General features: G+C 44.1%; 1 protein-coding gene across 4 annotated transcripts; it reads right to left on the reverse strand.

Annotated features, from left to right (window-relative positions):
* Positions 1-1,457: 1,457 nt before the first annotated feature.
* Positions 1,458-27,961, reverse strand: ZNF217 (zinc finger protein 217). Of its 4 annotated transcripts, none has more exons than XM_085079614.1 (6): positions 27,845-27,961; positions 12,253-14,037; positions 10,091-10,216; positions 7,675-9,267; positions 4,291-4,415; positions 1,458-3,582 (listed from the first exon to the last, which is right to left on the reverse strand). In XM_085079614.1, exons 2-5 carry the CDS (start codon positions 13,649-13,651, stop codon positions 4,306-4,308), a joined length of 3,228 nt encoding a protein of 1,075 aa, XP_084935740.1. In that variant the 5' UTR covers positions 13,652-14,037; positions 27,845-27,961; the 3' UTR covers positions 1,458-3,582; positions 4,291-4,305. The 4 variants fall into 4 exon arrangements, with proteins under 4 accessions (XP_084935740.1, XP_084935741.1, XP_084935739.1 ...); XM_085079615.1 differs by lacking the exon at positions 27,845-27,961 and adding an exon at positions 27,157-27,410; XM_085079613.1 differs by lacking the exon at positions 27,845-27,961 and adding an exon at positions 27,122-27,410.
* Positions 27,962-27,985: the final 24 nt, after the last annotated feature.

The following is a 27,985-nucleotide window of genomic DNA, read 5'->3' on the forward strand; positions in this document are numbered from 1 at the left end:
ATTGAATTAAATGTACTGATTTTAATGTCATGAATGCACTCATAACTATTTTTTTCCCCTGAGAACCATCTGCAATTTAGAGACTTGCTAATCCTAATTAAATGCACTTTTCTCAAGTGTGTGCAAATGAACAGAGAAATCTGCTCGGGAGAGCACTTGCATATTTTCCTCTTTCACAAAGGGGGAGAAGAAACTGTTTTGTGGTTTAATATTAGCTCTTCCTCCTCAGTGAGGATGAGTTGCTTCTTTGCAATTTCAGGACGCAGAGCAGTCAGGGATGGAGCTAAAGGGGTAATTTGCTAAAGCAGAGGAGGAAGAGCCCTCAAACAAGTGTCAGAGGTGCTGCTCAGAACATTTAAATCAGAGTTGAGCTGTGCCTTCCATCCTTTTGGACAGTGATGGGAATCCCAATGTTCTGCTCGGGTCCTGAAAAACAGAATTTTCTGTGCTGTTCTGACCTTCAGCACCTCCTCAGGCAGCACTGGGAGCTGTTTTGTGATTTTTACTCACCTGCAGGACTCACAAATGGCACAGAGGGATCAACACCCAATCCAGGGACTGAATGAACAGCTCAGGCTGTGGGGCTGATCTGAAACTGCTCCCGGGAATCCTCAGCAGCAAAGCACAGCAGAGCCCAGCTCACTCCTGCTGTCCCCTCCAGTGTCACCCAGCACCTCCCAGGATGCCACCCCACCCCTGGGGACACCACCAGTGACACTCCCAGACCCATGTGTGCACCACAGGCACCACCAGGACTCACCATTTCATTTCCACAGCGTTTTGGCCTCCAACTCCCAGATTTAAAGGTTTCATCCTCCCCTATTCCCACAAACTGCACCAGTGCCAGCCCAGCTCAGCCAGGGACAGCCACGAGGCCATGGCCCTTCCCTCATTAGTGCTCACTCATTAGTGCTCACTGATTAGTGCCCCTGAACGTGGTTCTCACTGGGGAACCAAGAACCATCATCTCCCCAGGATGAGTTCCCCTGGACAAGTCCTCCCTGGATGCCTTCCGAGCTCATAATTTTAGTTTTGAGCATTGGTCAGAGGTGCTGCCAAAGTCTGACACCTCAGCAGAGCTCCAACAACACAACACACCTAGAAAATCTTGCAGAACAAACTTCGTTTCCAAAACTTAATAATAATTTAATACAAATTATGAAGTCGGACCAAAAAAATTACAAAGTTACCACCACAAAAAATGCATTTAATAACTCCAGTTTCCTTTCTTGAAGGAAAATAACTGAAAGGGAAGAAAGCAGAAGTTTCTTCATTATTTTCAGACAGATTTTCTGGGGAGTGACTCAGTGCTTTCATGGAACTGAACATGAATTTGGATTTGGTTTTTGGCAGCTTCTCCCTCTTCCCCAGCAACGCGAGGATGGCGAAAGGTCAAATGAACGTGAAATTCCAGGCAACTCCTTTTTAAGCCTCAAAAAGCAAGACACAGAAACCAGTTTTGCAAAACACCAAGTCTATATTTACATCCACATGTAATAATATACTCAACTAAAGTGAAATACATCATAAATTAAATGAGTAATGTGTGCCTGCTGCTTGCCGACTTCCGGTTCCAACAATTAAAATAGAACAAAATGGAATGAAATAAATACATTTAAAAAAAAAAAAAAAAGAGGAAAAAAAAATCAACAATTTGTACCTCTATATATGCACTGTTATTTCCAAAGGAACATATAAAACCAGTAGTATCCCAATAGTTAATACTGATGGGCAAAGTGTGTTCTGAAGCACAGGGTGGTGCTGCCATGGAATGGAGTCTTCAGGTCCATTTTTTTTTTCCATTCCAACCCCCAAAAAAAAAAACCCTCGAGGGAAACTGTACCAGCATGAAGGGAGGTGAAAACAAACAAGCCTTAGGTCTGTTTGCTGAAAGTCGTTAGAAAGCAGCTCTGCCCCGTGTGGCACAGGCAGAGCAGGGACAGCCATGCACTCCCCAGGAGTCGGGGAGAGATCACACACAAAAATAGATTAACCCTTTTCCAAGTGAATTCATCTTCAAAAAATAGGCTATAAAAGTGCAAAACTAGGAAAACAAAAATCTAGATTATGTACATATGGCTCAGCTTATGAACAGGAAAACAGGTCAATAGTGTACAATTTCCTGATACACAGCACTTCATTCCATTGCCAGTTTACAGAAACATTAAAAACCAGTCCCATTCACAGGAACTAAGACAACTGGAACATCTCAAGTTGCATAATGAAAAAAACAAGAGTTTCTAGGTTTTGCTATTTTACATTTGCTGTAAGGAGGGAAGAGAGCAAAATGAACAGTGCAAAATATTTAAAATTTTTTTTTTGTTTGTTTTACTAAAATATATGGAAGTCAAAGCCAGGTACAGAAGGAATTAACTCTTAACTACAACTTCATGAGAAGAAACGAGGAAGGCAAGTCAAAAATATGCAACAGTTCTGCTTTACTGGCTGGTAACTGGCCATCTTCCCTTTACAAAAATTAAACTGCATGTGCATTAGAAAAAACTCTTGTTGTCTTCACAAAAAAATAAAAGGAGATATTCTCCCATTTACAGGTTATTTCACACTCATTTCCAACACCCAGCAGATGCTAAAATTTGACACCAAGAAGCTTCCAAGCACACTCAAGTAGGCTCCACCACAGCCACATCCCTTTTGAAGTCTGGAGATCCCAAATTCGTATTTCAAGTCTGTTGTTTGAGGCTTTACAGCTTTGGACAAAGGTGCAAAGGAGTTTTTTTTTTTTTCTCTAAATGTGGCTGTGTGGAGCTTAGCACAGAACCCAACATTTGAACCATTGAGATTATTATTGTTTCTCAAGCAATTCCCAGGTTTCCTGCTGCAAAGCTTGCATGGTGGCAGAGGTTTGGTTAAAAGGCTTCTCTGCAGAACAGCAACCAATGCCGAGAGAAGAATCCAACCAATATTTCAGGGAATCCAAAATGTCAAGTATTGCCTCATCCTTGCATTGCAAACCAGGCTGGGCAAAGCCCCAGCAGAGAGCCAGAGCCCTGCAGCACATCCTGGTCCTGCCCAGCCAGGGCACATCAGCACCGTTGCTTTCATGTCACAACATGTATCAACTGGACACTTGCAGACAGTTTATTTGGAACTTGGTTTAAAAAACTAACCTATTTCAACAGGAAAAAAAAAAACCAACCCCAACAGATGAGAAACTTTCAATTGTATGAAAAAGGAGCATTAAGCCAACAGGATTTCAACTTCAGTATTTACAGTTTACCTGAGGTGCAACGATATATATTCTTTCCAAGAGAAACTCTTCAGCAGCGCTCAAGTATGTAAAAATAGAACTCCTACCTAATATTTGGTCAATTAAATCTAATGAAAAATACTCAAAAGTCAAGGTCAAGATATACATTCTCCACACACCTTCATAACCCAATTGTTTAGACTACTTTGTATGGCTATTTGGTACAAAATGTTAAAAGAACCAATATTATAAAACTGTAGTGTTTCTATATACAGTACAATCACAGCTTAGTTCAGTAGCTTTCACCATTTTCTCTTCCTCAGGGGATGAACTGCAGGTCTAACTCCATGAAATATGCATTTGTGTCCTCAGACCTGAGGGGGAAAAAAGAGGGGAAAGTGTTAACTTTGTGATGCACAGCTATAAAAGGGTACAGTTCTAGTTGGGAGGAGCATGTTAATAACAAAGGGAATTCCTTCCACATCCCAGCTAAGGGTATTTAGGCATTGATATTGCCATAGAAGTGTCTCAAACAGAGGGAAATGCATTTGGAATGATCTCTCCAGGACACAAAGAGAAACTCTGTGTTTCTCAGGGAAGCTGTGAGGAAATGCTGAGCTCCCTGTGAGATCACCCAGGCAGGAGCTGAGCTGTGTGAGGAGCTCTGAGCTCTCACAGTGAGTCAGGCTGTGATTTCAGACAGCCGACCACCACAGCCTCCCCAGGACTGAGATCACAGCACTTCCTCCCAGCTCTACTGCACACCACCTTCCCCACCTCCAGGACCAACTGAACTTTGACTTTCTGACTCTCACTCAGCACTTCCCACTGGAACTGTAACTCATTAATATATTTATTCAGTGTAACCCTCCCATTTCTCTTCCGAAAGCAGCATCTGTGTACCTGTTAAACAAACCATTAGCACCACTCCAAACAATCAGTGCAACCTTCAGAAAAATGAGGGTTTTTATCTCTTCAGGCTCAGACTTTCACAAGCTCTCCTCACGCTGTGCAGGAACCTTTGATGCCAGGAGTTCCTCATGCAACATTTAAGCAACAATTAGCTCAGAGGGTTTGTTTACCGTTTTTGGAGTGATTCAGTTCTTCTTGTCGCTGGGTCTGAAGGGTGTGTTCCCCACAAAGGGCTCATAACTTCTCTTCTGCAGCAGATTGCTGGCTAAGTGTTGGTAGGACACTGATCTCTTTCCTGGGGGAAAAAAAAATTATTTAAGGGAGTTAGAATTATTTCCTGGTTATTTCAGGTCTGCAGTAGCATCCAGAATTCAAAATACCTCCACAGATCATCTCACAGTATCAAAAAGTAAATATTCCTAGTCCTAGTGGAACATTATATGAAATTCAGGATCCAGAATAAATACAAGGAGAAAGAAAAGATAATTTAACAACTTTAGCTAAATTTTATCCAGGTAATGTCCAGCTCCTTTTTTACTCATTTTACTTCCAAGAAAAAAATGTCTTTGCTTAACTCATGCCACAGCACAGGCCTCACCCAAGGAGGTGTAAGTGCTGCACCCTGAATGTCTAATTCAGTTCCTGTATTTGTTTGAAAACTGAATTTTTGAATGAGCATTTGAGAGGAGAACTGGGGATACTTCATTGCTGCCATCCTGGATTACATGGAACTCACAACACTTTAATGTCCATTTACTTGCAGACCTTTGTTAAGCCATTTTCAGTCCAGCACACAGGTAGTTTCATGTTTACCTGAGACCATTAATTCAGATTTATATATGTGAAATCAATGCCTGTTCCATATTAAGTCTTACCAGCTTAGGCAAGCAGTCAAAAACACTTCATAAAATGAAGGCAAAAAGTCCACAATCATTACTCCCACAGGATCCAAAAAGCCCAACTGCCATCCATATTCCGTGAAAGCTTTCAATGCAGCATGGAAAAACCCCTTGCGAGCTTTAATTAAATTAAAATGGCAAAGCTAAATTAATATTTCAACAGAATCCACGGAGCCATTGGAGTGTGTCACGAGCAATTGTCTTTAATTTGCAGCCTCTGCCAAATCAATCAGCCAACAGGTTATCCTTGATAACATGCTGCCATGGCAAAGGCAACTCATTTGAAAATAACACAAACTGAGCGCTTTCAGAATGTTTCTGTCTCTTCAGGGCAACACGGGATGGCAAAGCTTACAAGCAATAAGGGAAGGCATCATGCTTTAATCAAGTTTGCCAAGTGGAACATATTCTCCTGACAACTTGATCCGGCGTTTAACATGCGACACAACATGTTCAGGGACCCCGAGGATGCTGCCACAAGGCACCTTGGAAAAAGGGTTTGACATCGTGGGTTGGAAGAGCAGCAGGGCTCAGGAGAAGGAGGGCAGAGAGCTGCAGCTCTGCACCTGCAGGACCCTGCAGATGGTGCCACAAAACACAGCAAGTCTAGAGGAACTGTTGGATTTCGGCTTTTTAGCAAAAAAATTAAATGAATTTAGAGAAACTTTTATTTTCCATCTCCACCCACAAGAAAATCCTAACACTGGGAGGTTGCCTGTTACTCTGTGTTCTCTCAATAACTATCAAGGTTTGGGTTGGCCACTTCCAGGCAAAATGGCTGAAAAATTAAGAAGTTAACCTTACAAATCTACATCTTCTTGCCCAGGGCTTTTCCTAAAGTTGCTATGAAAACCCATAGAGGGGGGCTTGTTTCTCAAGTCTTTCCAATGGAGGTAACAGCCATAAAAAGCTGCTTTTCTTGCCCTGAGCCAGCACTGGGGGATGAACAATGAAATCCTCATTTCCATGACAACAATGCTGTCAAATTAGCTGCAGCCACAGTTTGGAGAGCTCCAAACACCCAGGAACAGTGCAAAGTTCCTGACTGCAGGGCAGTGTCCCCAGGCTTGCACCCGGGAAGAGGAAGCAAAGCCCAGCAGGGAGATTTCTCTGGCCCAGGTGGAGCTTCCAAAAGAAGAACCAGGTGGATTCCAGTGAGGTCATTGTCTAAAAACAGCATTGCAGGAGCTGCTCCTGCAGCAGGCTGCCCTGCCATTTCCCCATCCCTGCACACCCTCACTGGTCCCTTCTGCAGTTCACCCTCACATCACCAGGAATCCAAGGACAGCAGCATTTCACCCCTGGTCACCCCTGTGCACAGCCCAGGGCCAGCTGACATTGCTCACAGCAATTCGGGGGACACAGACACAGCTCTGCACAAAACCAGGAGCTCACTCCATCATCTCCCCAGCAGGACTTCACTCCATCTCCCCACTGACTCAGCTGCAGTGCTTTTCCTTCTCCACTCCCTGCCCAGCCTGGGCACAGCACTGTGACACTTCCCCTCACCTTTCCCTAGAACCCACAGGGCAAGCCTGAATATTTATATATAAATGTGATATATTTTTGAAGCCCACAACCTTAAAACAAGCAAACTCGAACCAGAACAGAGCGAGCAGATACATTTTTTTCCCCATAACTAAATGCAGATTCAGTATTTGCAGGGAACACACCCCTGCTTGTTACCATCCCAGACTGCTTCAGGAGAGCAACTTTACTGCTTCCAGAGAATGGGAGCATTCAGAGTTCAGGAGCTTCACAGACTTTCAGACTGCACAGCACACACAAGCTATTCATTTTTATAATGGGATCTTCGTTTCAAAATTCAAAGTCCTGTATTTGTAGCTAAGTCCATGCTGACCTCAGCTTAAAGTCATAAATACCACCTTCTACAAATAGTCAGACAACTCCTTAAATATCACCCAGCACCTTTTAATCTTGGCCTCCTGCTCGGTTTTGAAAACGTTGACCAAGAATAAAAAACAAAAAGCATGTATTTTGTGAAAGTACCAGAGTTCTCCCAATACATCACAAATCATTTATCTCTGCTAGGCCCAGAAGTTTCCACAGAGCATTACTACACCGTAATTAGAATAGCAGAAATCTGTTGTCTTGATTTAACAAAGCATTCTTTTAGTATCCTACTAAAAGTTAAACATTAAAAAAAAAAATTGATGAACAGAAGTCTAAGATTTAAATCAGTTTTATGATCTGCAATACATCCTTTTCTGCTATTGAAGGGAACAATTGTCCATGACAGATTTTTTTTTGTTTCTGTAAGAAGTTTTATTAATATTCCAGATGGTCCACAACTTCTGGAATATTAAGCAGAAAGGCTCATTCCACATCCTGGATTAGTTCACATGTCTGGAGTGCTGTGATGAGCAAACAATACATATTTGCTATCAGAGACCCAGGGCAGAGGGGAAAGGGGGAACTCAAGGACCTTCAGATCCCTTTAAAATTCAGCCTTTCCATGCCTAATTCCCCAAGCCAGGAGTTTGCTGAACCTGGATTTTCAATATAAAATCCAAGCACTGACTTAACTCAGTTAAATGATTTCTTTCCAGTGTTTCAAGGTGGATACACACTTATTTACATCCTCCACCTCCCTGTGCAATGGCATAAGAGATGTGAGGAGGAAAGGCACTGTACCTTCTGCTGTCGAGCTGGTCACCTGGCCATTGCTAGATCCACAAGAACCATAAACAGACCCAGAGCTGAATGGCTCATAAGGTTTGAGAGCAGTCAATCCATGAGGAGGATCAGCATCATCTGAGCTGAGAAGCCCTTGTTTGGCTGGCAGAACAGAGGGTGCAGGTTTGGGGCGAGGATATTCCTGAGGTAGCAGATTTACATATCTGTTTGCAATACGGAATCTGCTCATTTCGTATCTCCTGTAATTGGCCATTGGGGACTCCATGTGGTCCACAGCTATCAGAGAGGGTTTCATCCGTTTGGAAGAGCTTTCTCCATAGTCCAGAGCTGCATTGCTCCCAGATTTCCCACAGAGATAGTCTCTCCCTCGGTGGCAAGCCCAGCCAGGGTCACTGAGGTGCGACTCCAGAACCCCATTGATGCTGCTGCTGATCAGACCAGACTGAGTCACTGGGGCACCCAGAGCCTTGATTTTAGATTCAGATCTTTTTAATCTGTCCAGCACTGGAGAGATACTGGAACTGGAGTGCACTTCTTGCTGAGGTTGTCTGTAGTTATTTGCCTGAGCTCCAATATTACTTTGCTGTTTATGAAACTTGAGGTTACTGGGGGCTGTGCTGCTCGACTCACTGGCTGAGAAGAGAGGGGCTTTGTTCTGTGCAGGGACACCCTGCTTGCCTTTCCCTGGCTGCAATGGTTTTTGCTGTGGAGATGGGCAAGCCTTGTTTTTGTTGGAAGGGAGAGGCAGAGGAGGCACATCTTTGCCCATCAGGGCCGGGGGGCAGCCTGTGCGCCGAGCCTTGGCCACAGCCTTGCTCCTGTAGCCGTTCTTGTTCACCGTGTCGGGGTTGTACTTGTGCATCAGCCGCTGGTGCATCATCAGCACCTCGGGGTAAAGTGTCCTGTAGGTGCAGAAGGGACAGGTGCTGGGGGCCAGCAGGCTTCTGCTTGTGACCACGGAGCACTCCTGGGCAGTCTTGCTGGATAAGTCCAAGGGCTGCTCGTGGCACTCCACGGCAGCTCTGCGCTTGTAGCTCTCAGGGCGTTCCTGCACATCGTTCACATTCTTCCCACCGATAAAAGCACAGATATACTGGACATCATCTTCTTCTGATGCCACAGAAGCCTTTCTCTCTCTTTTATGAGGAACATTAGGCTGAGCTTCCTTCGTTTCCTTCTCAGCCTTCAGTTTTTCTGGGTAAGGAGTGAGCACGTTCTCAGCGATTTGATTCAAACTGCTACAAACAGAACCTTTGTTCGATTCCCTGGAATTGTTCTTTACTTTTAAAAAGACTGTGCTGCCTATTGCATTGCTCAAGGACAGAACTTCCTTTTGCTGCTTGGCAGGTGGGCAGCTCTCAGCATCTTTGGCACCATCAAAAAGCCTCTTCAAATTTTTGGTTTCTGGAGCAGCATCGGCAGCCAGCGACAGCGCCGTCTCCTGACCCCGCAGGGAGCCTTTGCTGTCACCCTTCCCGTCGGCTGTGCCGTCACCGTGCCTGTCCTTGTGGTGTCTGTCTAAATGATACCTCAGGGAGGTTTTCTGGGCTGCTGCATACTCACAGAATTCACATTTGTACGGCTTTTCACCTGCAACACAGATTCAGCAGTGAGTCAGTCTGACGAGATTTGACGTCTTGATCACAAAGGCAAAGGAACAATGTGGATTCCTAACAATAAAACTGATTTTTCTCTCCCCTTCCACACACTCCAAAGTCCCAAACTCATCTAAGTCATTGAAACAACAATATCTTAAAGCTTTTACTGACTGCAGTGACATCTTCTGGCTATGCTGGGATGTCTCCACACTGCCTATGGATGGAGATGGAGCTGACGAGGTGTTTGGCAGAGATAAGCAAGGAGTGGAACTCTGGGTCAACCCCAACAAGTTGCAGCCCTTGATCATCCCACCAGTGTCCTCCTCCCAGCACAAACGGGACAGCTCAGTGTAAATAGAGCTGCTTCACAGGGAACACTCAGGCACAAGCAGGAAGGGTTTGTCTGGCTATGCAAACCAAGGAGCTGAGTTGAAAAAGAGACTCAGCTTTTCCCCAGGTAGCAGCAGCTGGCAGACAACAAATTGAACACTTGAGAAATAGGCTGGTTTTTAGATTAAAACCAAACCCTGAACTTTGCTACACTGCTAAAATGCAGAAAAAATTAAAATCTTTAAATATCCGGTTCTAACAATACTTAATATATTTAGCCCTATTCAAAAGCCCTATTCTACTTAGGTAAATAATTTTTAAAAATTTTAATGGCAAATATTTATTTTTTTTTTTTAGAATTAGAGAAAACTTTTTTCTTACTATCAATTTTGAAGGCAATCTCTGTTTTTCATAAGCAAAACCAAACATCCCATCCAAGTGGGTTCAGCAGATTTCCCTCCCACAAAGGTGAAGCTCCCACTCACCTGTATGAGTTCTGAGATGAATATTGAGGTAATAATTGGAGCGAAAATACTTTCCACAGTAGCTGCATTCTCTGGAGGTTCCAAGGGTTTTAACTTTTGTTCTTTCCAAAGTGTCTTCATTCTTATCTTTGGGAGGAAACACAGGCATGTTATGAAGAGCAAATGCAAATATGTGGTCTGTTTACAACAGCTACTGTCTTTTTCAAAGAAAAACAGAGAATTGTGAACTGCTGTCAAATCCTACACTCCACAGGTAGCTTCTGCTCTGTTCTGCTGCACTCTGAATAATCAGAGCACAGAAGTTAAAGAGGTTTCTGTGCAGAACACTGTGGTTTGTGACTGTGACCAAGGAGCCCAGAGAACAAACAAGATTCAAAACAAGGGCTCAGAGAAGAAGAGGAAGAAAAAAAAGTTCTGTTTATTGACCTAGAGGATCTTGATGGAGAATGGCCCATCTCCAATTCTCACACAGTTATAACTGTATTATTTCATTAAAGGGGATGCTTGAATTAGTGTGAGTGGGATGATTCAGACTAAAAATGTGCTCTGTGCACGATGGCCAAACATGGGGAGGTGGGGAAGGAAAGATACTTTTTTTTAAACTAATAGTGATATCATTTCTGTACTAATCAATGGAGTAGAAATGTCTGTAGAGAGACACTCTGAATAATATTTCCTATCAGCATCCTTAGATTTGACGAGGAATATTTCACAGTAAGCATTAATACAGAGTGGGTAAGTGCTGGGGTGACCCGGTGGGTGACCCGATGGGTGACCCGATGGGTGACCCGTGTATTCCAGGAACAAATCCAGGGAAAACCAAGCGGTTCACTCCAGTGCAGGGACAGGAGGTGCCACAGGAGGGCGGCAGGGAACGCGGAATGGCAGAGAATTCATCAACACAGCGACTGCGCTGCAGCTGCCGTTGAAAACCCAGACAACTCCACATAATACCCAAGGCAAGGCTGACTGGAAACCAGGAGGAGGAAGGAGACCTCCGCCGTGACTAAGAAGTTGGATATATAATAGAGTTTATAAGAGTTCTTTGAGGTTCCTGCCCGCTGTAAAGTCCCTCTCCCGGAAATGCTGTTCTGGCTCTGAGTTACACAAACAGCTCGTGTCTCCAGAGGTGTGACTCAGCAGCTCACACCAAAATCTGCTCTGCTTTAGGATAAGACACTGAGAAACAAAACAAGCAACTTCACATTAGGTAATCGTTTCATTCCTTTGTTCCTGGAGGCAAAAGAAAGGGCTGCACATGACCAGAAATGGCAAAGTCAGCCCTGAGTGAGTGCCAGGACATTCTGTCTGTGTGTCTTGCCTTGAGATTATGCAAGTGTCTGCTCTTTAAATGCCGGCTGGGAGAATGTCACACCGAGAAGGGCAGATTAGCTGCGAGACTTTCTGCTACTCCTTTTGCCCCCTGACATGCAATCTTTTTCAATTAAGGAATCATTCAGTATCACTTCTTTCCTAAGCACTGTGACACACAGAATGAATCGTGGGGAATGTACAGATGGAGCCCATCGGTGCTGTCAGCAATCCTTCAGGGCAGAGCAGTTAAATATACACCTCTCTCCCATACAGGTCCATAGTAACAGCCTGGGCTCTTACAAAATGACTGAAACGTGCTGGTTCTGACATTTAGGCTTTCAAAGTACTGTTCAAAAAGTTTTAAATTATTCTTTATTTCTCAGCGTCTTTAAAACTGCTGGTATGGAGCACTGAACATTTTCTGCCCTTACAAGATAGAAGGTGAAAAAAGAGAAACTGCAATGATTTCTTCAAAAATACTCTTTGTAAAAAAACATGCTGGGCAAGAAGGGATATGCAACACTCCAAGCATCCAGTGAAGTTAGAGAGATAACAGGTGAGTAGACAGTGACTTTTCCTAGACCGTTAGTAAAATTATTTCAGTGATTCCAATAACTCAACTCATACCTACAAAAAGGCCCAACACAACTTCAAAGACCTCAAAATGGCAGTAACATTTTCCTCTGTTCCCTTTCCCCCACCACAACATTCCCTATGCAGTTTTCTACCATTTCCTATCACGTTCTTTAGAGATAACAGGAAGGCACTCTGCATTCTTTGGCTCTAAGGAGCTCCTGAACAACTCACAACCAGCCACTTCAACCTGAAGTGCTCCCAGCCCTACTCACCTAAATGAATTGTTTCTGGAAGGCCATCTTCAGAGCCATCCTCAGAGCCTCCCTCCATCCTCTCTGCTGCCCCGTTCTCCTCCAGGTTGCCCATGAGATCGGCACAGTAGGTCCTGGCAGCAGTGGCAGTCTCAGCCTCACCCCGCCGGTCCCTCTTGTGCACTCTGGAGTGAAGGACCAGCTGGTGGTACGTCCTGAAGGCTTTCCCACACTCGGAGCAGTGGGTTGGTTTCTCTTTGTTCTGGGATGATTTAGAATCCATCTCCATAGAAGGCACTTCCCCACCGGGATGTTTCAGTTTGTCCTGGGTTAGGTTCCCATTCCCTGTTAAACTGCTGTTTTTATTTACCTTTGACTTCCCCGTAGTTTCAGTCTGGCTACCTTTATTTGCATTCCAAATTTCACAGAGTTCTTCTTTATCTGAAGATGACTCATCGTTGTCTGTACTTCCTTCTTGCCCCGGTTCTTTAATCTGGCCGTGGCCAACTGCAATTTTACCTTTGGTAGCCAGCTGCCATGCTTGGTATGTGGTGAAAGGATCCAGCTCAGCGATCCATTTCGCAAGTTTCTGCAGTTTGTCCTTTTCTGGAACTGAATTTGGTCTTAAGTTCAAGAACTGGAAAAACTCCTGGTTTTGAGATGTTTCTTCTGCATTGACTTCAGCTGTCACTTGGGGGCTTTCACCGTTGGGAACTGATTCTTTGGTGTGCACTTTGCTGTGCTCAATTAGAGTCTCTTTATTGTGAAATAGGAAACCACAAACCATACAAATTTTGTAAGGTGACGTTACATTTTCAGTTACTTGCTCCTGCACCACCTCGTTTATCGTGATGGGGCCTTCAGAACCTTGCTGGTGCTTGTTTCTAGAGCCTGGTTTTCCAGTGTGTGTTCTCATATGATTTTTGAGAAACCAGGGCTCTTTGAATCTTCGTCCGCAAACATTACACCAGTACGTGAAAGAATCTTTATGCTTTTTCATGTGTGCCTCGATGTCAAAAGCCTTATCAAACGTTTGCCCACACACCTTACAGCTCAGCTCTTCGCTGTCCTGCTCGTTGCTCGGTGATGGCGAGTTGGTTCTTACCTGACATTTATCCAGAGGACTGAGGTACTCTGCTTCCACCCTGAGCACAGCTGGCTCACACAGCGTGGGCCTGTGCTGAGTTAACACATGCTTCCCCAGCTCCTCAGGGTGCTTGAAAGTCTCATCACAGAACATGCAGTCCAGGGGCATGCAGCCCTCAGCCTGCATGAGGAACTTCTCCTGCAAGCTCTTGTAGGAGATGGTGTTGGTTCCTTTGATGGTCAGGGGGGCATCGCTGCTCTCCATCTGAGCCCCCACAGTGCTGCCTATTCCATCAGGGCCATCCATGTATGCCAGCAGGGGCTGCGTGGGCATCTTTCCTCCCTTCTGCTCCTCTTACATGTCTCGAGGGCAGCCTGCACTTCTCTGGGGATGCTCCCTGATCACGGTAAGGACACTTGTAGAGTTCTCCAACATGTGCTTACGAGTCTGCTGAGCTGGAAAACTTCTGCCGGAAAAGATTGCTTTTCCCACCAGCAAAAAAATGATTTCTTCTTCGGCTTTATGTGCTTTCACACATCCCAGCAGTGTATCCAAAGGTTTGCTCGGTGATGGGATGAGGTTTTGAATTGTTTCTTCGGGTTTTTCAAGTCTACAGATACAGTCAGTTGCACTTAGTTCTGTTGTACAAACATTTCAAATAGTTGCATTGGACAAAATGTACTCAAGGCCAAGTTCAGTGCCACAAAGAAATCCAGCACCTGGGAAAGAGAGAAAAGAGTCAGTCAGACTTTTCAAAGGAGTGTTGTCTCCCAAATAATGAAAATACTAGGGCTGAGAACTGCCAGGTGCTTTAGAACACACAAAACACACTTTTAAGAGTCAATGAGAGACAGGTAGAAAGCACTTGGGTCACTTTTCTATTTGCCACAGCTGAAGCAGTTTGGTCTTGAACATCCCCCTGGTTCACATTTGCTATTTTTTCACAACTCTTTGTCTGTCTCTCCTAAACCTGCTCTTACCCAGTTATATAAAGCTGCTGAAGCCAGATTTCAGTGAACTCCTGGATTCATAACAAACACAGCAGCCCAAGTAACCTTTCCTTGAACCTGTGAAACCACAGAAAACTTCACTTGGATGTCCTCTGAAGGCTGTTGAGCAAAAGGCTTGTTTTTGGGTTGTTATTTTTTTAAGACCAGACAGCTTGGAATCAGCTTTTACAGTTCTGGTACACAGGAAGTGTCAGCACAAATCTTTGTATTAAGAACTACTGGCCACTCCCACTACTCAAAGCTTTTCCTATCACCCACAAATTTACAACCTCTGTGACAGTTTTAAGCTGGTACAATTAAAAACTAGAAAAAAGTTTGATATACACTTACGATATTATTTCTTGAACAGTGGTTTTGTATTTAAATCATTCAAAAGGTCAATCATGACATTAGAAAAATTAAATTCTTTAATCATAACTCCCATTCAAATCTTTAAGTCTACTAGAGTTATAATGTCTGCTAGCAGCAATTCCTGGCCACCACTCTTTGGGCTGATAAATCATAGTTCTGTGGAGTTCAGGACTGAAGCTGATGAAATTTTTGGATAAAGGAAAAGTCTAGCAAACTGATACAAGACTAACACAAACTGCAGAAGAATCATTGTGAGACATTTCCAAATAAAGTAATAACTACTGAAAAGAACTCATTCAAAATCTGACTCAAACTTTGGCAAATTATTTCCTAAGAGCCAGCTGGCCAGTGACCACATGACTTGAATTAATATCCTCCAAACCTCATTATGCTCTTGGGGCAGAGAACAACAGCATGGGCATCACTAGGGTTTCAAATACACCTCAACTTCCACCTCTGCCTTGCTTTTATATGGGAAATAAATGAAATATTTTGCTTTATTTGACCCAAAGAAAGGCCAACAATTCAAGCACAGTTCAGGCTGTCAGGTTTCCATGAGGAGGTGCTGTAGCAGATAAAGATGTGGTTATCAGTTAACTCTCAGCTATTTCTGATCAGACCTGCTTGGACAGAACAAGGTGGGCTTAAGCCTTTAAATCTTAAACCATTCCAGTGGAAATGAGCCCAGAGAAGCAGCTGGGGAAGGAAAGCTCCCAACACACTGCTAGGAGTCATGGATCCAACATCTCAAACACTTCATCCACTTCCTGCACTCCAGCCTTGCCCTGAGAACACTCCTTGCTTTCATTTGCAAAGTCAGCACCTCCTCTCCCATCAGGCAGACCACAAGTTCCTGGGGCCTAATGATAATGGGTAAAAAATAGAAAATAAAATAGAAAATAAAGCACCACCCCAGCAGAATGCCAGGAACAGGTGAAAATTATTGTTGCCAGCTGCTTGTCTTTCATTCCTTTCTGTATCTCCAGAGCTTAAAGTCTCTTCCCTGCCCAGCCCTCCAAGCCAGGTTTACACAATCAGCACATTTAATATCAAGAAGCTTCTCGGTATTTTTAACCCAAGTTGTTTCAGGCCTGGGCCAAGGACTTAAGCTAAGTTAAACACAAATGGAGGATGTTGCAGGGTAAGGTGGAGTGTAAGAGGGAACAAGTCACTGCTGATGGCGACAGAAGCTGCATTTTCTGCAGCCAAAGTCTCTTTTCTAACTGAGTCCTTTATCCCCATTTTCAGTTTTATCACTGCCATGATTAACACTTCCTCTCCCTGCACAATGACTCAAAAATCTTCTGTAATGGGCAGGTTCAGGCTGTGGGGTGACACTTCTGCTTCTGCTGCAGCCTTTGCCTTTCTCCCTTCCCCACTCAGCTCTGACCTTCCCTCCCTCCCCATAGGCAGGTGAAGGAGCCATAAGTTTGAAGCTCAAGTATTCAAAAAACCTTCCCTTTTGTAAAACATCAGGAAAAAAAACATATCAAAGGCTGCTGCTTAGCATGTTTTATACTTCATGTTTCAACTTGCCTATTTCTACTGTAGTTTTAAGAGGGATTTTTCACCCAACATGCTGCAGCAAAGCTCAGTGACTATCTGCCTGAAAAGAACTGGAGTTTCAAATTATATTAAAAAATAAAAATCCAGGCAAGATTAAAAAAAATGGAATAAACTTAAGAGCTGACTGCATTTGCTTTCAGAGCCACAGGGAAGTGCTCTGAATAAACAGGTGTAAGGATCATCCTAGAGAGAGGCCAGAGGCATTTCTGGGGCAGAAGGCAGATCCAAAGGGCAGAGCCTCAAGTCCCACAAAGGAACTGCTGGGATTCATCAGCCACTACTTCCTTGCTCGTGTCTCCAAACAGAAAAAGCCAATTAGGGTTTATTACGCTCCCACTTCGCAGCACTGCAACAAATACACAGTAGAGCAACAAGAATTAAGTCAGTGGAGGAAGGAAAAGAGAGGAGAAGCAGCAAAATCCACACTCTCCTGTCCTTCCCAGCAGTCTGGGTGAGGTGAGGGAGGACAGAGCTCCTTCTAGCATGGAGCACACATGGCTCTACCCAAACCCAGCTCCACACTGGCACTGAGAGCCACAGCTCCAGCATTCCTTGGAATTAAACCCAGCTCCACACTGAGAGCACAGCTCCAGCATTTATTGGAATTTGAGGCACAGGCCAAGATCACATCGAGGGAAGGCCCCAGGTTGGGCAGTGAGGTGTGGAACATCCACCTCAATGGATCAATAACATTTTCTGTGATAAGCCCTTTGAGAACAGAGCTGCTTCAATGCCATCCCAGCTATCTGACAAATGGAACTTCTCCCCACAACCACACAAACACAGTGTACAACCAACTCCTGGCTCACAAGGAGTTCAACAGGAGTTTGGGGACAGTTTGGTGGCCATCAGTAGGTCTGAACAAGCCCTTTGGAGATTTCTGCCATGGATTAAAGCACTCTGCACCTTCCACCAAGCTGTGCTGGCTGCTCAGTGCTTTCACTGCTTTATTAGGAGGCTCTGAACACTTCTGAGAACCAGCCAGAGCTCATCCTCTAGGCAGCACTGCAAAGCAGAGCAAGATATTCCTGTTTCAGGACTCTGAAATGCCTATATGCAGCTCAGGCAGCTCTTGCTCTTGGATAGCACCTATAGCCTAGGAAAAAAACTGCAGGTAGCATTTCCAAAGAAAAGTGCAGATGCAAGTAGGCAGGAATGTATTTAAAGTGAGAAGAAGAAAGAATAAAAGAACTGGAGTCAGGAGGTGAGTTAGAAAGCTCTAGTCTTGTTGTGTATCTGGTGATCACACACTTCACTCTGATTAGATCCATGGCTTTACAAGCAGGCAGGATTTTATGCTCTCGCTGTTCAGACAAGCCAACACATGCTGCAACTACAACCCAAATATCCCCACCAGGATTTTATCCATTAGTAACAAACCTTTCTTCCTACTGAAGATAATATGCCTTGGATCTGAGGACCAAAAACGCTGATTAATTACATTCCTGTTATTCAAAACCCTGTAGGCAGCAGGAAAACTGTCCAGAGTTGCCTCAGTTCTGTTGTTTCCTTGGAAAAGTGGACAACTACAACACTGAGTGGGGCTGAAGGTCTGTGCAGGAGCTCAGCAAATAAAATACAGCACACCTGGGCTGCTTCTGCCTTCTTTCACTTTCAGAAGACAAAAGGACACCCCAGTATCAGAGACACTGAGTGAAGGAACAGAACAAAACAGGAAATCCTTCCTTCCAACAGCTGAAAAGCGAGAAACTCGCCACAGATGAACTCAAGGCTGCAAATGAAGAATGAGTTTTCCCCCTCACAACAAAGCAAGTCAAGAAATCCCACCTGTGCCCTCCCTGCCCTTCTGTACATGTCACCCTGTCCCTCCTGCCCAGCCCAGCAGCACCTGTCCAGAAGTGACAAATTCCACTCAGTTCCAGTGTGTCACCTATAGCACTTGATGAAACCAGAAATATATTTGAATTGACAAGAAGAAGGAATAAAACTACTGGATTAGCTTTAGCCTGAGCATTTAGCAAAGTTCAGCTCACCACTGAGTCATCCTTGGCTAAGTGTTTCAGCAGGTTCACAGCAATACCCATTATATTTATAAACACCACAAAACACACAGAAAAATTCCACTGGACAGCTGAGAACATCTTGTTTTCACTGCACTTGCCACACAACCTAAGAACCACACCAAAACCCTGCTGCATATAAATGGATTATTAAAGCAAAGTTTAATTATGTGCCTGTAGAGGAATTTAATTTATTTTTATTAAATTACACAACCAAAGACAACATATTACAGTCTCGAAGATTTCTTTGGGAAATGGCCTATCAGGGGTAATTTTATTGCATTTCTACTTCCTGCATTTCAAAATTTCCATGAATATGTAATAAAAATTCTAGACACACCTATCGGAGAATAGCAAAGTCTAACCATTGAATTCCCCATTTGAAACATTACAGAGGCACTGGGAATGAAAATTGCATGGCAAGTCTCAGGAAAACCAACTATTCCTTGCTAATTCTGTGCTGCAAAACTATTGTTCAACTGCAGAAAGCAAGCAGGAACAATTACAGAAGTTAAAGCAGTTGCTGCAACACTTTCTGAAAAAGAGAAGTGAGAAAACTCGAAGAGTTACAGCCAAGTCCAGCACACTAAAGTCACTTTTCTGCTCTGCCAGATAAAAAATCAGACACAACTACCTCAACAAACTCTTAGATTCTCGAATTCAAGGCCAGCAGCAAAGTTACTGCTGCTTAGCTGAGCAGCTTCTTGCAGCTGCTGCACATCAACCACCTTCATTCTGACTTCATTCTGGTCTATTGCACTTGAGAAACTTTCATGCAAGTCTCACTTCCACTTAAAATAAAAAAAAACAACCCAACTTCAGTTTTCCTCATGTTTCAAGAAGTTTCAGGATATTAAGAGTCATTTTACATGAACTGTTCTTTCCTCTTGGTGTGTTTATGCCCCAGAACAGATTGCTGGTAAATAGATTTTACACTGCTGATTGCTTATTGGAAATTGTAAGTTTAACACCTCCTTTTTTTAAATTTCAATTTCAAAGATTTGCTGTAGTTGTTCCAGTCCTACCTAAGGCACAGAGATAAAACAAGCCAGTTAACATCACTTTTTCCTGACTGAGACCACAAATAAAAACTACCTTATGAATATTATCTATTTTATCTGGGCACAGCTGTATTCAGGTGTAACACTGATCACAGGCAGAGCAGCTCATGCATAAATAAAACTTCAAATCCTCAAATAAAACCTGAGCTGAGGCTGGACTGAACTTATTAGAACATTTTTTAATATACATATATATATATATATATATATCTCACTGCATAAAGCTAAGCCAGCTGCACCACACCTAGACAGTTCAGCACAAACACCACCCTAAAATAGCTCCTAACAATATCCAAGAGCTCCAGATTTTGAGTTTCCCCCACAGTGTGATGTCTGCAGAAGCCACTGGGAGCAGCTCTGGCATCCCTAAGCTCCCACACTTAGTCACAAAGCCCAGCCAAGTGTCACTGTGAGGTCCTCACTCACCAACTGTCCCAAAACCTGAGTCAGATTTCCAAAGTGCACAGCGTGAAGTTTCGGGTTTGTCTCTGCAGGTAGCAGGAGGCTGATGGCAACCGCTGCACTTCCCTTCTGTGCTTCAGCAGAACACATGTGTGTCACTGCAGCCAGGAGGGGCTTTCCTCTGCCAGGCACAAATGCCTTTTCTACCCCAATCTGAGCGAGGGAGAGTCCCTCATTTTAGGGAAGATGATGCACTATTTGCTCCACAGACCATGACCTGATTTCTCAAAGAACACAAGTGTGCATTGCCTACAGTTTAAATGACAACATTGGGAAGTTATGACAATCAGCCCAGATAAAACTTGATTTTGCAGAGCAGCACAGCAGCCAGTGAATTATTCCTCACTGCTGGGCGTTCTGCTGCTTTCTAGGGAGGGAAAGAGCTATTCCCTTCCATCTTTTAACAGTAGATCATTTCCCACAACTTCCCAGAGTATTCTTTGTTAGTGGAGGAGCACGTGAGTGCAACACCAGGGCTGCTTCTCATCCCCAGCCAGCCTTTTGTACCAACTGTGCAAGCACAAAACTGTTTTTAATACTTTGTTAACAGCCCAGCCTGATAAAGAACTAACACGAGCACTTGTAAAGGAAATGGAGATTTAGGGGGAGGAAGGGGAGGAAGAGAGTTGTTTGTTTCAGTTGCAGGAAAGATCAAAACGAAGATGTTCAGGTTGAAAAGAGAACATAAAAGATGACCCTAAACTGGAATTTCCACTCCCTCAATCTGCAAATTGAAGTCCCCCTCGTTAGTCTCCATCCTTCAGGCTTGAAGATTTCAAAGTCATCCTAAACTCAAACTCTTCTGAGGGTTTTCATGGCTTATCCTTTTTATCCTCTCTAAGAGAAAAGCTCAGTTCCAGTTCCTTCTAACAACACTACAGAGAGTTCCAACACAATGATCCTGAAACAATTCACAAAAATAAAACCAAAGTGAGACATATACAGAATTCAAGACTGTTATTATCCAGGCGTTTCTGCACACAAACTTCAGACAGATTTTGTGTTGAAAGCCCTTTTGTAGTCAGATAAAACTGACACACATGCGAGTCATTTTCCCCCTGAAGTCTCGCAAACAGGATTTTAATCACCAGTGGAAAATAACTCGTAGTTAATAATGAACAATATTAGGAAAGCTCCCTCCCCCCATCTCAGACATCTATACTAATAAAAACAAAGGATATCCTTTTCTCTAAAAAACCTTTTCCTGAGTCCCTTTTTCTTGAAGGCTATATGTCTAGCAGTGTTTTGGCAGAGGATGGATGAGCTGAGTGTGTCTCCTCAGTGAACTGAATGCCTCTTCTATCAAAAGAAGTAATTAGGCCTTTTAAAGCAGGCAACATATAAGCTTGCAGCGTTTTGCACATGTTTTTCCTCCACTGAGCAAGAGCAAATATAAAAGAGCCTAATTCTTGGCATTAAAGGAGGAAGCACTACAAATAAGTATTGACTTCTGAAGTTCAGAAGGACTGCTCAAACTGCCAGATTTATTTCCTTTTTTTCCCCTCTGATCAGGAGAGAATTTCTCAGGAACCACGAAACCAAAGTGTACTCTAGACAATAAAAGTGGCTGATACCTGTTTTAGAAAAGCTGAAAGACAGAATAATCCTATTTTAAATAAGTCTGGGACACATTTCACCACTGCTACGGGATGATGCAACTTCATTAAATCAAGAAGTTACATGTACTTAAACTGGCAATGACCCCTTACCTTACAAAACAGTTTATTGTTCTCAACACAGCAGGTAAAGGCTCTCGGTGGAATGAGTGATACATTTTTATTGTTGAGTCAGTCTCACCTTACACAGACTGCCTGGTATGGTTAGTCTTGATTTTCATTTAAAAGGAGATATTTTCAGAGACCTTAAAAGCGAATTGGACTTTTTTTACTTGTTGGCAGAGGGATGTAAGGTCTCTCCAGCAGCCACAACTACAAAGAAGTGGTAAATTCAGTTTACCAAATTAGACTTAATTCCTTATTACTCAAGAGCCAAGAGTTCCTCTGTAGCAATTATAGGCAAGTTGCATCCCTTTGGGCAGCACAGGTCAAATAACAGGAAAAGAGATTCTTTTACTATTCCTGAATTGGACAGAAGTGGTCACTTCCAAAGAGTTCTCTTTGTTAAAACCATTAAAGTGCCCTAGTGCTCTCACCTGTTTTCAACCTGAAACTGAAACCCAACTGAGCTCAAACTGCTGCACCTTGGAAGGAAAAGCTGATCCCTCTCCTCTGCTGAGCACTTGGCAGTTGTCACTCTCAAACACATCCACAGTTAGCTTCTTGAAAGATGGAAAAAGATACACAGGCCAGGGAAAAGGCATTTACTTGTAGTTTGGTTCAGTTCAGTCACCCCCTGGACCAGCATCAGGACAGTGAAATAGAAAAGTGATAGAAACACACTTCAAGCTGCTGCCTTCTTTCTGCCAGAGAGCCACAGAGACTGATGGAGACTTTTTCATCCCCCAAACTTCCATTATCCCTCACCAGTGGGCTGCAGGGATGTGTGTGATGATGGATCCAACATCCTGGGCTGCACACAGCCAAGCTGCCCTAGAAAGGAGAAGCAGCATCTGCAAGAAACTCAGCTTCCACACAGGAAATCTCAAATCCCAGTTTAACCAGCATAAGGGAAAAAAAAGGTTAAAACAACCAGGAAAGGTGAACAAAACTTGAGGCTTCTCCAGGCCACATTTACATCAATTTTCCTTACACTGTACTAAACATCAGCCCTTGGTGTACACATAATTTGCTTTTTCCTGTGCACCAAAAGAGGGAGAGGCTGAGAGAAGCCCAGGATTCCACCCAGGCAGTTCTCAGCTATCTCAATAAAGCCTAAGCACAATACCAGGGCCTCAATTTCCCTTATGCAGCTCCAAGAGAGGCAAACTGCACTCCCTTTATTACAGTGAGAAATGCAAGTGTACCTATTGCGCATAAACAAACTCAGACTTTGATACTTTTAGTTACATAAAATCTGCAGCCCAGAGAAAAGCACCATCCAGTCAATTATTCACTTCTGCTTGGATGGTTTTTCTGCTTCAATCTTGAAGTCACCCTGATCTACATAGATTTCCCTGCATACTCTAACCACATTTCCTCTTGTACTTTCTTTTGAAATCCTCCAGGCAGCCTGTTAACCAATTCCATCTCATTGTGTTTCCAAACAAACACGGATGTCACCTAGAATTTTTTATTTCAAACTCATTTTTTCCCAGCATGTATGCTGTTCTACTTTGAAACTGCAAAGTCTGCTCTTATCACACCACTTTAAAAAAAAAAAAAAAATAAGGAGGAAGAATCAAGAGTGCTAGATTTATGATAAGCTATAAACTATGCTCTGACCAAAGTCATATGATTATAACAGCAGAAGTTCTAATACATTTTTCCCATTGACATACACCCACGTTTGGCACAAACAAGCTTCATCAGCAACAAAAGGAGATTATTTGGCAATTTCACTGAAGTTAAAAAAAAAAAAAAGTTGATTTCTAAAAGCAAATTGTTTAGAGAGAGCAGCTTTCTGTTCGGAAGCACATAAAAACCCAGGTAAGTTTAGACCGAAAAAAGCTTTTTTTCACCCTAAAATCCACCATGTGTTGAGAATCTTACACAGCTTGGTCATATCCTTTTCCTTACTTTTGTATTCAGTTGCAAATCTCCTGTGGCATGAGTCACATCTCTCTCCAAGCACGCATACAGTAGTCAGCAGAATCCCCTCGGCGCATTCATGCACTAGGAAGAACAACTTTTTTGTTCCTAAAGTCACCTTAAAAAAGGAGAGGAGGAGGGGGGAGGTCATCAGAAAAGCAAGAAGCAGTTTGCAAATAACGCAGGAATGATGAGCTGGGGTTGGAAATGCAGTTTCCTCAGCAGAGCAGAGCAGAGCTGGCACATGGCAGCCTGTGCAACCCAAAGGCACCTATGGGCTGCTCGATTTACAAACAATACCTCAACAGTTAAGTATTCCACCGCTGGAAAGGGAGATAAATAAGCATTAAGACGCAGGCAAATATCCTCGGTTATTTAATCATCCTGAAAGCGGCGTGGAAGTGTGAGGCTGAGTTCAAAGGTCAAACTCTTCTTTCAGCCTCTCGCAAAGAAAAGAAAGCTCAGCCCATTTTACCTTGGGGAAAGGCGAGGGGGGCTGCTCCTTCCATATGCCAGCATTTCATAACACAGCTCACAGCACTGCATTTACATATACACTGCGTGCAATCTCCTCCCGGGACAATGCATTCCAAATCGAGATGCAGGTTAGAAAGGGCTGGCACAACAAAAAGTCCCCAAAGAACAAAGGGAAGTTAAAATTTACTTAGCGTTTCTTCCCCAGAGCTTCTTAATTGCGAGCTCTCCGATTTTTTTTTTTTTTTGGTAACTAAAAGTTTACTGTAATCACTGTTTTGAAAGTCTTAAGTGAAAGCCACAGTTCCCTTTTAAAGTAATTTTCCCCTGATCGCAGTAATAACTTAACACTTTGTATAAAATATGGCATTAATCTATCAGCATAGCTCTAAATGAAAACACAGTGGTAAGAGAAGATATTTCTGAAGGTTAGAAAGAAGTGCTCAAAGAGGAATTTCTGGAGTGTGATCTAATGAAAGGGGAAACCAGAATCAAGCAGCCTTTTGTGTAAGACAGTCTGATAAAAAGGTGCTAAAGTTTATTCTCTTCCTCTCTTTCCAGCCCCTACCCTAAAACTTGGCTCTCCCCACCCCTCACCAAAACAAAGCCAAACCAAAAAACATTATTTACTTTAAGAGGAAAAGAAAGAAATCCTCTAATGCACAGTCTGGAAGCCATTCTCTAAAGACTACTTAATATGAAACTTTGTTTACAAGATACCAATATAGCCTCCTTACCACACTCAAAACCAGAAAACATCCACTTATTTAAAGAAATGCTTCTTCTACTTTGATCAACAAGGACGTCAGTGTTCATTTTAATTTTAAATTCGGCCCCAACAGTGCCATATGAAGGTTTTAAACTCATCTATGATATGCACTGTTTGAGAATGTTTAAACAAAGGAAGTAGGAAAAGCCTTAAAATACACAGCAAAACTTAATGGCTTCAATTTTTAAATATATCCTGATTGCAGCATGGCAAAATTATTCTCTTATGTTCCCAGTCAGCCTTCAGAAAGGGTAAGTGCAGTCAGTGGAGTAATTTGTCCCACTGGAAATTCTGCATAAAACATCTACCTAAAATAAACAAGGCTTCGCAGCAAGAATCGTCAGTTGCCATTAAGGACACACCTTAAAGTTCTTACCACACAGTAACTCAACATGTACAAACTAGTGGCGACTGCTCGCTACTTTTGTCTTAAAAGTTAATGAGATCAATTCACTGCTCAGTATCACATCCTCAGCTCGTTTTCTCCCAAATGCAGCAGACAAACAACCCCCAAAACCACCACCATCCAGCCTTTTGAGTGGCTCCTGGGTGATCAGCAAGCCTGAGCTTCTTGCAGAAATAGAAAATAGAAATATTCCCGTTTAAACCTGACACCACTAGCAGTAAAAGGTAAAATGCTGAAGTGCTCAGAATCTGGAGCTCTGGTACTGGAAGGCAGCTGTTGTTCCCCTGCCTTTTCTTTTGTTGTGCTTAATCTCATGTCAAGTCATTCAACCAACTCCAAAGCGATGAAGACATAATTGAACAACCTTAACTAAAAACTGATCTACTGTTCCTAAATTGCCAGCTATGCTGTTTAAAGATTTTTTTTTTTAAAAAAAGGCTAACATGTGGAAAAAAAAGAATCCACAGAATTTAAATCAGCAACTCTGGTGCATGCAGAAGAGTTGCTTGGCTGGAGGCCAAGCCAATCAATAATAACTGTAATAACCGTGGTTCTAAAGTTATTTGTTTTTCATATTCATCACCCTCCAAAACTTCAAGGCAAAACTTGAAAACTCAAGATACTGATTTCAGGCAAGAGCTGTGAGATCGAAAACCAAAGCGTTTTGCTCAGCAGGACGAGATTGCTCATTAAAAAAAACACGTTGCAGAAAGATCAGTGATCACAAAGCCACATTCCTGCTACAGATCTTAAAATATTGACTCAGTTACAGAACTAGTAAAGGGGAAGAAAAAAAAAAAAAACCCTCCTCCACCCTCTCCCTCTTCCCTCCCCCTCTGCCCAAGAATGCAGTTTATCCTACTTATTTGCAACTGTCCTTTTCTATTATGCCAGGAAAGGCTGCGAGCTCAGTGTGGACATCCCAAATTAAAGTCTTAGAGCCGTATTCCCAACCCTCCAGTTAATCAGAGCTCCTAAGAGCAATAAAACATGGCGTTAAAGCATTTGCAAGCCATTGTCACAGCCCTGCGCCCTGCTACCTTTGCAGGCACACCACCAGCCCCCACCAGGCATGGGAGCACTGGTCAGCAAGTCAATGCCTGCTATTCAACTTGTAGTTAGGCGTTTTATTTCTGTGTCTTCCAGATCATATCGCTGCTGCATTTCACGGCCTAATAAAATGTGAAGAATGATATGCTCCGTTCTCTCTTCCCCCCCCCCCGCCCCGCTCCCTGCGTTATTTCCCTCTCTTCTTTTTCACACATTCTTACAAAAACTTCCCTTTTCGCGTACTTGTATAAGAAAATATTTCACTGCAAGCTCGACTTCGGTTCCTATTTCTATTTTCGATTTTCACTAGATTCTTCTGCTCCTGCCTCCCCCTCAAACCCACTGGTAAGAAACTGATGTAGTTTTAAAGCTCTCAAGGTCATTTCAAAAATTTAAAAAAAAAAGTTGCCTTTAAAAAAAAAAACCCTTTAAACACACAACCCCCCTAAACTAAACCCTTTTCACATTCAAACGCCTTTCATCAGCAGATCAATAACCTAACAGAAAGATTTTTGTTCCCCACCACTTCAAAACTATTACACTTCAAATACTTGCTGGGAGTCACAGAGCACATTTTATGGGATGGCTCATTAAAGAACACACAGAGCTCACTTTGGGCGCAGGTTTGCTGGGTGGGAGACAAACAAACAAACAAAAAAAGCCTCACACCCCAAAGCAGAAAGTCCAGGGGGTATCACGGAACAGGAATGAAATCCAATCTCTGGATATTCTAGAATTTTATTGTCCTCGCCTGGCAACCTCTTTTGTTGCTTAAGAAGTCAGTTGAGGCTTATTTATTTATTTTCTAAACTTCCTATTCCTCTTAAAAAAAAAAAAAAAGAAAAAAAAAAAGAAACACGATGCTAAAGAAATGCTGGGGAAGGCTTTGGTCTTTGAAAGACAAAGGTAAATGAAACAAAAACTGGCAAAACGGATCAATAAACTTTTCATTACCAACCCCCCCCTCCGCCCCATGAGCCACTTACTACCAATCCTTCTTCCAGGAACATCTTTGACTCACAAAGAAACAGTCTCCTCTGGCCGCACACCCCACCCCGGCCCAGAATGCCCCCGTTCCGTTCCGTTCCGCCGCCCCGGGGGCTCCCAGCGACCCCCAGGTGTCGGCTGGCTGGCTGGCAGCGCGGCCCGGCCGGGGGCGGCACGGCTCGGCTCGGCACGGCACGGCGGGGCAGGGGAGGGGGCGGCGCGACACGGCACGGCTCGGCACGGCTCGGCGGGGCCAGCGCCAACTTTGGGCTGGGAGGAGGGAGGGAGCTCGGCAAGGCTCCGGCCGCCGCCGCCCCGCCCGCCCCGCGCCGTGCCGAGCCGAGCCTGGGCAGGGGGCGGCGGGAGGGGCCGCTACCTGCGGGCGGGGCCGGCACGGCCACTGCACCTGGACCTTCCTCCGCCCTCCCGGCCGCGCCGCCCTTCCTCCTCCTCCTCCTCCTCCTCCTCGTCCCGTCCCCCCGCGGCCGCCGGGACGGCGCGGGGACAGCGGGGCTGCGAGCCGCGCTGGGAGCGGCGGGGGTGCGCCCCGAACCCTTCAGACATGCCGGCGGCAGGCCCCCCGCGCTCTGCCACAACCGGCCCCTCGCGGCACAGGCCGCCCGAGCGACGGGGCTGCGCCCGCCGCAGGTGCCCCCGGGGGGGCGAGGAGGAGGAGCAGGGGGCCCGGAGCCCCCGGCAGGTGCCCCCCAGCCCTGCCTCACCTGAGCCAGGCGCCGCGGGGGAGCGGCCGCGCCGCGCTCGGGGCACTGTTTGTAAACGGCTCCGCGGCAGCTGTTGCTCGGGCAGCCCGGCCCCGCCCCCCGCCAGGACACGCCCCCGGTCGCCACGCCTACCGCGGGGCG

This window comes from Lichenostomus cassidix, chromosome 20, assembly GCF_008360975.1.
Source record: "Lichenostomus cassidix isolate B80296 chromosome 20, HeHo_3.0, whole genome shotgun sequence".
Lineage (NCBI taxonomy): Eukaryota > Metazoa > Chordata > Aves > Passeriformes > Meliphagidae > Lichenostomus > Lichenostomus cassidix.